The sequence below is a fragment of the Cystoisospora suis genome (assembly GCF_002600585.1).
Source record: "Cystoisospora suis strain Wien I chromosome Unknown contig_933, whole genome shotgun sequence".
In the NCBI taxonomy this organism is placed as follows: Eukaryota; Apicomplexa; class Conoidasida; order Eucoccidiorida; family Sarcocystidae; genus Cystoisospora; species Cystoisospora suis.
The window spans coordinates 1-11154 of record NW_027153734.1 but is presented as its reverse complement, the minus strand read 5'-3'; the positions used below and the strand labels follow the sequence as shown (position 1 = coordinate 11154).

At 47.1% G+C, this 11154-nt stretch overlaps 1 protein-coding gene across 1 annotated transcript; it reads right to left on the bottom strand.

Annotated features, from left to right (window-relative positions):
• Positions 1-7: 7 nt before the first annotated feature.
• On the bottom strand, positions 8-11138 carry CSUI_002237 (uncharacterized protein; the record flags this gene model as incomplete). The annotated part of the gene is made up of 4 exons (XM_068062439.1): positions 9730-11138; positions 8758-8979; positions 8004-8152; positions 8-7193 (listed from the first exon to the last, which is right to left on the bottom strand). Coding segments are annotated over exons 1-4 (8883 nt in total), but the record flags the coding sequence as incomplete, so codon positions are not given.
• Between the last annotated feature and the right edge of the window lie 16 nt (positions 11139-11154).

Sequence of the window (11154 nt, the reverse complement as noted above, 5' to 3'; positions counted from 1 at the left end):
TTTCAAGATCATCTTCATTTCCTCCTCTTGTCTTCTTTTCTTCTTCGTGATCTGCTCCTTCATCTCCCTCTTCATTAACGTCTTCTTCTTCTTCTCCTCTCAAGACATTTCTTTCACCACCGCCACTTCGAGAACAACCTTCTTCTTCTTCCTCTTTACGCTCCTGAGAAGAAGAAGAAGTCATCGTCACCTCTCTGGATGTATCCTCATGACGGACAGAAAGATTTACGTTCTTAGTCTCGCCGCACCCTTCATCTTTCTTATCTTTCTCCTTACCTTCTTCTTCTCCCACATCAGCATGTTCATCTTCTTCCTCTTCTTCTCGTTCAGAAACCTTGACTTCGGCCTTCTTCTTCTTGTTCTCCTTCTCACTTTGTGGGGGTGCATCGTTGATCGTGGTCCATAGCTTACAGAGATTCTCAGCGACACTTATTCCCAGCACGTCTCGATCTCCTCCTCCTCCTCCCACTCTTCCTTCTGTGAATCGACGGTGAGCCATGCTCCTCAACAGCATCGATGGAGCTGACTCCTTCTCTCTCTCTTTTTCATTCTCAACTCCCCTCCCTCTTAGATCTTCTTCTTCTTCTCTTCCTCCTAGAAGGCCGAAGAAGTTCCCCGGGCCCTCCATCTGATAACGATGAAGATGAGAAAGAAATGAAGAGGACGAAGAAGAAGAAGAGCCATCTCGCTCTTCTTCCTCTTCTCTCTTTCTCTTCAAGAACCCTCTCTCGGGGCCTCTCGTATCTCTTCCTATTCTTCTTCTTCTACCTTCTTCTTCTTTTTCTCTTCTTTTCGCTTCAAGAAGATGCTTCTCAAGCTGATGTGCCATAAGCTGCACAAACTGCATGTGCACACCTCCGCTTTCGAGAAGAGCCTCAAGGCATGCCCTTATGGTCGGATCGCATCCAGGCAGTGGAGCTCCTCGCGTCAAATCACATGACAAATTATCGCCACAAGAGCGATAACTGCGACTTCCTTCCTCTTCTTGTTCATCGACTTCTTCTTCTTCTTCGTTCTCTCCTTCGGACCGAGAAGGAGATGAACGAGTCTTCTTCTTCTCCTCGTCCTCCTCATGTGTCTCAACAGCTTCCACCTTCTTCAAGTCCGTCTCTACCGAGGAGAAAGCGTCACCATTCATCTTCTTCTTCCTCTTCTCTTCCTCTTCGTTTCTTTCTTTTTGCTCTCCTTCGTTCAACATCTGAAAGCCACCACCATCATTCTTCTTCTTCTTACCTTCTTCATCTGAACTAATACACTTCTCTTCTCCTGCCTCTACAGCCTGCTTCGTCTTTTCCTTTGAAGACGGAGAAGAAGAAGAAGAGGAGACTCTATCATCTTTTGGCCTAGAGAGGAGACTTTTCTTCTCTCTCTGCTTAAGTCCGTTGATCACCCTTAGTAAGGCCTGTTGTATTTCGAAGAGCATCGTACACTGCATGAACTGAGACATAAAGGTGTAGTGAGCTGTGAGTTGGAGAAGAGAGTGTGTCTCATGACTTAGAGATTGAAGAAGATCGCTGTCTTTGAAAGATCTAATAGAACAACAAGAAGAGGAGCTTCTTTCTCCTTCGAAAGAATCGTTCATCCTCTTCAACTTCTTTCTCTCGGGAAGACTGGGGGGAGAGGAAAGACTGTCACTACTACTACTACTACTCTCACCACCTCCCTGTAGCAGCCAAGAGAACAGTGACGAAGATGGAAGGCAGGCGGATGTATCTACACCTCCTCGAGCTGACGATGAAGAAGGAGCCAACCCAAGCAAAGAAGAAAAGAGTTGGTCTTCTTCTTCTTTTCTTCTTAAGCATGAAGAGTCTACGAAGCGATCCCCAGTGTTCGTACTCGGACTGCCTTTCCTACCTTCTTCGCCTTGATACAAAGAAGAAGACAGTTTCTCTAAGATATCTCGGCAGGCTTCATTTCCTTTAGATGAAGAGAGAAGATCTAAGAGCATCCTGACATTCTTATTCTCCTTCTCATCTCCTATCGAGTTGTAACGTGGGGAAGAGCTCACCTCATTATGAGGGAGGTTCTGTAGCTTTCTTATCATCATGGAAGAAGACATTCGCTCTGGATGGCCATCCATCTCTTCCCCTTCGCTTTTTCTATCGCTCTCATTCATCGCCGACAACATGTTCTTTCTCTTCAAGAAACCCTCGTCTTCTTCCCGCTCTCTCTGTATGAACCCCCTCCCGGGGTGACCATCTCCTCCGCCTCTCTCACCATGAAAATGATAAGAAGAGGAAGAAGAGGGGCCACTGGTGTGACTGAAATGGTGGAGAGAAGAGGGGGATGGGCGTCCTTTACGAGAAGAGGAAGCGAAAGAAGAAGAAAAGGAAGAAGAGGAGGAGGAAGTTGGTATAGGACAGAGAAGAGAACCCGCAGAAGCGGCTGAAGAGGCTGCGGCCATGGCCGCAAGAAGATCACGATGACGATGATAGGATGGACCTTCCCGATCATACAAGGGTTGGAAGGGACCAAACAAATCTTGCCTCAACTCATGAGGAGGATGAAGAGAAGAAGAAGAAAAGCTTTCTTCTTCTTCTCTTGTCTGGGGGTTGCGAAGCCTTCGTTTGCTCTTTTCTTCGACTTCCCTGGAGGAAATGCTAAGCATCTCTCTTACGAAACGCGAAACTGCTCCCTTATTATTATGGCCGCTATTACTAGTATGATTAGTACTATTATTACTATTACTATTATGATTATGATTATTGTCTTCTTCTTCATCACTATTATTGATATTATGAGGAAGGAGACTGCCTTGACTTTCATCTCTCTTCTTCCCCCTCGCTCCTTCTCCTCTTGCATGATACTGAAGATCATCTTCTTCTTCTTCCTCCTCCTCCTCGTGTCCTTTTCTTGAATGATGAACGGCCAGAGAGTGTGAAAGACCTAAGCTCTTATCTGAAAGCAAACTGCCTGTGTTCGTATGACTCTGGGAAGTCTTTTCTTCTTCTTCAGGGGATAAGAGAGGAAGAAATCTTTCGGCGGGCTTTGAACTCTTTTCGCCTCCTTCTTGCTGAGAGATCACCATCCTCATCAACAGCATTAGGTCCTTCTTCTCCTTCTCGCCCTTCCCTATCGATTCTTCTCTTGCGCTTCTGTCTTGTTCCTCTTCTTCTAGCGCATGCAAGAAAGAAGAATTTCCTCCTTGGCGAGTCGTCTTCTCCATATGACGACTATCTTGCACACCATGATAATAGCCCCTCCCGTCTCGAGACTCCCTCCTTTCGTCCTCTACAAGAGGTCTTCTTGCTTCATCATAACCTCCTCCTCCACCTCCTTCTTCTCCCCCTGAAGAGCCTCGTTTCTGTTTAACATTGAAAGTAGGTTGGCTTCCTGTTCTCCTTCCCTCTGTCATGTTTGGATCGGGACTTTCCTGCTCCGAAGGTATTTGATGTGCTGCACCTAGGTGCTCATTGAGTGCATGCAGAAGAACTTCCATCTGTTTCATTTCTTCTTCCATGGCTCCCCCCCCTAGGAGGAATGATGACGTATATCCTTCGCTTCCTCTCTCGCCTCTTTCTTCACTTCTTCTCTGTCTTCTTCGATCATCTGGTGAAACGCTTCCATTTACTTCAGAGATCTTCTTATGATCTTCATTATAAAAGTCATGATGATGGGGATAGTAGCAGTAGCTACCTTGTCTACTACTACTGCTACCCCTGTCATCGCTAGTCTTGGTGTCTACTCCTTTCTTCACAGAAATCGGATCTCCAAAAGAAGCGGAGGAAGAAGATTCGCCTCGACTTCCTCCCCTTCTTTCTTCTTCTTCTTTTGCTTCGATTCTTTGCATCATATCTCTCTCGCTCCTATCATCATCGCTTCTGCTTCTTCTATGACTACAGAAGTCTCTTTCATTCTGATCTCTGCTTCCCATCCAGGAAGAAGGTCCTCCTTCACCTCCTTCTGCCGAGGTGGGCTCTATCTCTTCCTTGTTGGCTCTTTTCCTACTAAGTCCCCCTGTACTCTTCTGATATGTATGTTGATAAGAAGAAGAAGAAGTTGCGCTATTCCCATGAAGATGATGGTCCATGAAGCCATCTCTCACGCTCGGATTTCTGTTTGTATAGTCTTGAACCACTTGGGACATGAGGAGGAGATTTCTTAGACACTCCGCTTCATCGAGCCTTCCTTCTTCCTCGCTTGTCTTCTCCTCCTCCTGTCGATATACAAGATTCTCATTCTCAACAAGCTGATGACAATGCCCATTCAGATCTCTTCTTCTTCTCTCTTTGTCTCCTCCTTCTTCACCCCCTGCTCCTGCTTGACCTTCATCTTCTCTTCGACTTCTTTCTTCTTCCCCACTCCCGCCTCCTCCTCCTCCTTCTCCTCTATGCTCTGTTGCTCGTTGCTTCGTATCGTAGAGAGCTGTCCCCTGATGCACGCCTAGGCGAAGACTGTTGCAACTACTCTCTTGGCTGTAGTCTCCTTTAGCCTCTGGCCTCGAGCCAGTGAAGCTCTTGCTATTACTGTGGATCGGATGAAAAGGAAGATACCCAGATGACGCGGAACCTGCGGACATAGGAGAAGATAGCGTCGCCGCTGTCTCCCCACTTAGAGTCGCATCGACACGCAAGCGTTTCCCCCCTAGATGAATAGGAGACGGCGTCTCTCCCCCTCCGGATGGAAGAGGGTGGTAAGATGAGGCGTAAGGATAAGATGACGACTTCGTATTCTTACGGTGACCTCCTGCTGCTGAAGAAGAAGAGGAGGTGGCATTGGTAGGAGTAGCAAGAAGAGAAGAAGATGACGACGAAGAGAAATATTCATGCAGAGGAGATGAAGAGGAAGAAAATGACGCCTCAGAAGACGCATGAGAGCTATAGAAGGGACCACGATGAAGATATTCTGAAGATAAAGGTAAGACCAAACCCCGTGAAGCCGCTGACGAAGAAGAAGAAGAGGAAGAAGAACTATTTACATCCCCTTCGTCATGGCCAGTATCACGAGGCCCTCCTTCTTCTTCTTCTCCACCCTCTGATTCTCTTCTATAATGAGCCTGCTGTAAAGAAGAAAGAGAAGAAGAGGAACGCAGACGCTTTCGGCTTCCCCCGCCCCCTTCTCCCTCTTGGGTCCGAGAAGCACGTGAAACGTCGCCACCCGCGGTCATAGAGGAAGCTGAAGAAAAAGAAGAAGACGATGAAGATGATGAAGATGACGATAATGCCTCACTTCCCTCTTCCTCCTTGTCGTGTCCTTCTCTCTCTTCTTCTTCTCCTCTTCTGGATGAAGAAGAAGATCGAGGAAGCGAACCAGTTGTCTTCTTCTTATCAGCCAGACGAGGATTAGGTGAGCCAACAAGCGAGATCTCCTCCCGTGGAGGCTCATCATTTATCATTCTATCATGTCCTTCCATCAGGTCTTTTCTTCCGTTCTTCTCTATCTCTCTCATACTTTGATCACATTCATCACGATCACCTTCTTCTTCTCCTTCTTCTATTCCTTCTTCTCCTCGTCGTCTTCTTGTCAAGACAGATGGGGATGGATAAGTTCGCTCTGAGTCCCTTAGACTATGGCTAGACAGGAATGGTTCTTCTCCTTCTTCTTTACTCCTCTCTTCTTCTTCTGCTTTGGCATACTCCGATTTCCCTTCCTTTCCCTCCTGTTTCATAGGTCTCGTTGTTGCAGTGCCAGTAGAATTCTCTCTGTCTCCTCCCCCTTGTGCCGAGGCCCCCGCTGCGCTGCGAGCTTTCCTTGGTCTCCCACGGCTACGTTTCTCAGGAGAGACAGGAGACGACGGCAAAGGTGGAAGGAAGTCCGAAGCTGAAGAAGAATCACGCTTCGTAGAAGATAAAGATGAAGTGGGCGAAACGTCTTCTTCGTCTCTTCCTCTTTCGTCACTTACGCCGCCGTGATGCCGGCTCTCTTCTCCTCCTCCTCCGCCTCCTCCTCTTCCTGTACCAAGATGATGATGGTGAAGTGTATGTACACCTGAAGAGGAACCACCACCTCCCCCTTGTTCTTCTCCTCCTCCTCCTAAGAGACGACTCCCCTGCTGATGACTGCCGCTGGCATTATCGATGTTACTCCCGCTATTATAATTGTGATGGCTACTATTCAAGAGCATCATCAGGAGCTCGTTGCCTCCCCCGTTCTCTATAGCCGAAGAAGAAGAGGGGGAGACAGGTAGATTGACACTAGAAGAAGAAGAAGAGAGCTGGTCGAGGGGAAGAGAAAGTTGGGACTGCTGTGGGTCGGGAGGGAGGTGTTGCTGAAGGAAAGCCGCATTGAGAAGATGATGAGGCACATTCTCTTTTAGGAGTAAGTGGAGAGGATATGAAGAAGAAGAAGAGGCATTCTCGTTGCTATCTAGAAGCATCATGCCATTATTGCCAGTGCGACTATTCCCGGCTGGTCCTACGCCTCCCTGAGGAAGAAGAAGGGAAGGGCTTGCCGTACTATTTGAACAGACCGTTGAAGAAGATGAAGAAGACGGGGACATCGTAGTAGACGCCGACAGAGATATCTGCTGAAGACAAGAAGAAGAGGAGGAAGAGGATGAGGCAGGAGAAGGATGCGTAAGATTGAAAATACGGAGATCATTCACGACTTCATTTAAGGGTCCTTCTTCTCCATCTATTCCTTTCATCGCTCTTACGTTATGAGTCGTGTTAGCCTGACGGTGAAGGGAATGTCCATAGGAGGAGGAGAAGGAAGAAGAAGAAGAAAACTCCCCTGCTGCTTTCCTACTTCCTTTTGATGCAGAGGAAGGAGGATACGAGGTATTATCCCCCAGACTCCCCACCCCAACTTCTCCTTCACATGGAGCAAGATAGTGGCTAGTATGAAGATGAAGATCACCATTATGCTTCGCACCTTGCCCGCCTCCTGGATGTTCCTCTAGAGCAGCCACCCCCCCCCAGCAAGGATCAGAGAAGTTCACACCTATGCTGCTCTGAGGGGTACTAGCCTGATTTATACAAGCGGGAGAAGGAAGAGAAGGCGACGCTGAAGATGCTAATGATGATGATGATGATGCTGGGAGAAGAGACGCATGTCTCCTCGAACTTCCTCCTGTGGACATTCCCCCCCGAGGTGATTGAAGGGAAGAAGAAGAAGAGGTTCCTAGAGCTCCTACTCCCGGTGTAGCTCCTGCTGCTGCTTGGAGAGCAGCTGAGAAGCGACGATGAGGATTTGCATGAGGTGAGGCAACTTCTGGCGATGAGGCATTCGGATAATTCAAGGCCTCTTCATTACTACACAAAAAGATAAAGAAAGAACGAAAGAAGAAAATACAAGATAAATAGATAGGTAGACAGATTGAACATAGAGAGACAGATAGGTAGATAGAGGGGATATCGCTATGACTGTGCATAGACAGGTGATGACTTGAATGGTGATAGATAGATAGATAGGAAAGCAGTTCTAGTAGTGGTAGTGGTAGTATTTAAGGAATGAAGATTAGCAGTGAAAATGACAATGGCAATGAAAGTGGTCGAATGTTTCTCGTAGACAAGGCGAAGACGATCGCTCTCTCTGTGTGTATGATGTGTAGTATCACCACCCCCGCCTGCCACTCCAAAAGCGTCGAGTGTATGTACACCCGGACAGACAGACAGACTCAGACACCCACTGTCTGTCTGTCTGTCTGTCTCCAGCGACACGAACATCTCTATCTATCGTTGATCAATCTCCCTGCTTGTCTATCTATCGATCTACCTATCTTTACTCTATCAATCCATCTATCTTTAATCTATCTTTAGTGTATCTGTCTATCTCTCGCATGTATCCTTGTCACCGTGCACATGAGGAAAGAACGAAGAAGCCGACGGTGACACACACACACACACACAGAGAGAGAGATGGAGTCGTAGAGAAAGAAAGAGAACCGACGGAGAGAAGAATGAAGAAACCTAGACAGGTGAAATCACAAGACCACAATGAAGAAGAAAAAGAAGAAGAAGAGGAACTTCTTCTGTTTCTCTCTATCCCTTTATGCAGGTTCTTTCTTCTCGTTTCTTCTGTGACGTGTGTGCGTGTGCTATCCTTCCTTCCTTCCCTCTTACTCGCTTGCTTGTTGCTGAGACGGCTGCTCGAGTGGTGGATCGGGGGTGTCTTTGGAGGTAAGCGCGTCGCATTTATGTGTGAGGGCCGTGCACTTCAGAAGGAAATCCCACACCTCCGCGCCCATCAGATGCGTCACCTTGAACAATTCCTACACACATACAAAGAAGAAAAGGAAAGAAGAAAGATGATGAAGAAAGAAAGAAAGAAAGAGATGTCTTTTTCTTTCCTTCTTGTTCTTCTCCTACTTGTTTCTTCTTCTTCTCTCGGAGGGCTGGATCTGTAGATATCCTCCTCATCAATCGATCTCTAATGTATCTATCTATCTATCTTTGGCCTATCTATCTATTTGTCCATAGAGAAGGAATGACTAGACAGACAGACTGATTGAAACATAGATAGATTGACTGAAGACAGAAATAAAACGACAGAAACTCAACAAGTGACAAATGAAGACGACACACATGGAAAAGTTTCTTCTTCTTCTCTTCACTTCTTCTAACGAGCACCTCTTTCGATTCGGGTCTGTCTTTATCTTTGGCTCTTCTTTCTCACATCAAAACAGAGAGAGAGAGAGGGACACGTACAACACAACGCCACATGACGGACGTGAAGAGAGAAAGAATGACCGCACTGCATGCAACCCCTAATCCCATACAACGAAGAGATAAAAAGAAGAAAGGAGAAACGAAGAAGAGAGAGATGACGAAGAAAAGAAAAGAGAGAGAGAAAGAGAAGAAGAGGAAGAAAGCTTACTTGAACAGTAGCCAGTGTGAATAAGTCTCTTCTGTATAGACCTTCTTCAATGAGGCGTTGCTGCCAGTAGTCTGGATCAGACCAATACACGCCTCGGAGCTTTCTCAACAGCAGGCGACGCCCATCCGCTCCTACGGGCCAGGCAAAGCCATGGATCCACGAGTCATAGGAATACAAATGAGGATTCTTCAGCAACTCTATCGCAAAGCTACTCCCTGATACCTGAAAGAAAGGACACAGGGGAGAACAACAGAAAAGGAAGAAGAGAAGAGAGTGAAGGAATGCAGAGGACAGAAGAAAGAAGGAACGAGAAGGAGGAAAAGAAGACATATGCGGAGATGAAACAGAAGGAGAGAGAAAGACGGGATGAGATAAAGGAATGAAAACGGGCAAGGATAAAAGACTAGACGTTGAAGCAGACAGAGCAGGCTGCAATTGAGAGAAAGAAATCGAAGAGAAAGAAGGAGAGATAAAATTCTTCAGCTGTAAAGTGTGTGTGTTGACTGCATGCTCGCTGTCTCTTGGGTTAGACTAGAATATTCTCGCTGCCATTCCCGGTCTGCATGAAATCTAAGTGAATCGAAGAGGAGGAGAGACCCAGAGGTCTTTAGGCCTCCTCTAAGCTAAGCAATACCCGTGCTTCTCACTACACCCCAGAAAATAAATGAACTCTTCTTCATCTGCTTTTGACAGTCTAAACGAGACAGACACGAAGATATCCTAGATGAAGATATACAGGGGGGGAGGGAGGACAGATGATCCATAGATCGATAAGATAGGCGGATAGGTCAACACACACAGACAGACACATGGGCAGTAAGCACTTCTATCCACTCCTCACTCTAAGACCTTCTCCCATGTCTCTCCCTACAGCCCCATCTGCATATCTTTTGCCACAACAACCTTAGAGAAGAAGAAGAAAGAGAAGATTCGTCGTCATCCTCCTCTTCATGATGCGAATCCAATCCATACCTTGGATAGATCAACGTGCTTCGCTTCTTCAGCGAAAGGGCCCAAGAGTTCCATTTGTTTGTACGCTAAATCATACTTGGTCCTTTTCCTTCGATTCCTTCCGCCTCTCCTCACAACTCCTGCGGGAGAGACACTCTTCACCATGACCGAATTCATCATAGCTGACGCAGACGCAGAAGAAGAAGATGATGCTGTTGACACATGATGTGCATGCGAAGGAGTATGCGAAGTCGACGAAGGGCTCGGAAGAGAAGAGCCAGGAAGAGAATACGAAGAAGACCCTGCACTTCCAAGGAACTGACGGTGTGTATGGTGATTTCGGAGAATGCCAGACGGCAGGTGTACAGACACCCGAGAGGTTCCTCGACTTAAGCCACTTCCTCCTCCTGCTCCTCCTGCTGCTCTGTTGCTATGATGGGAGGTGGGCGTCGGTCTACTACTACCTGCTGGATTTGCCTGTTCGTCAGGATCGTGATCGGGGAGGTTCTGATGAGCCGCACTAGACGTAGGTTTCTGCTGCTGACCGTCTTGTCTGAGGTGAGGATGCGCATCTCCCCCCCCTCTTACATGATTTGCCACTAAGGGAGAAGAAGAAGAGGATGAATGGAAGGGTTCCATTCCTCCCCTAGTATATCCCTTAATACCATTCATAGGAGCACTACTACTACTACTAATCCCATGATGATCTTCTCTATCTTCGCCTCGAAGTTCGTCTTCACGTTCTCCACTTCCTTCTCCTCCTCCTCCACCTATCATTGCTGAAGATGAAGAGGAAGAACCGTAATGGCTGTTGCGCAAGAGATAGGAGACACTATCTTCACTTACCCCGTTCTTGCCTATGACCATCTTTCTGTTCACTTCTTCTCCTTCCCTCCCTGAAGAATGAAGAGAAGAAGAAGAAAGGAGGTTCGAGAGTCTCCTATCAGGATGACTGAGAGAGTGAAGAAGACTTCGGTCTCCCGTCTCTTTCAGGAGAAGAGAAGAAAGAAGTTCCTCCTGTTGAGGAGTGAGAGAAGCAGACTGAAAATGAGGACCAATGGCCGCAGTGTCCGTATCATGAAGAGGAAGATAAGAAAGACCTGAAGAAGGAGAAGTAGTAGTAGGAGGATGTTGCAAGTGATCCTCTTGCTGACTCTGGACCAACTGACGTAGAGCAGCTAAAAGACTCGATTCTTCTTCTTCACGTCGCAAACCACTTCCTCCTCTTCCCTCTCGATCTCCCCCACCCCTACCCTGCTCATGAAACGTATTCCTCTGACTATTTTCAATCATACACGACGAAGGGGAAGAAGAATGAAGATGCTGATCGTCTGAGGGACCTGGCATGACAGAGGACGACCCGGGCGAGTTCCTCGTTTCTCGACCTTGACGAGAAGAATGAAGAAGTCGACTCTTCTTCTCTTCGTCAAGGTCGAGAAACGAGGA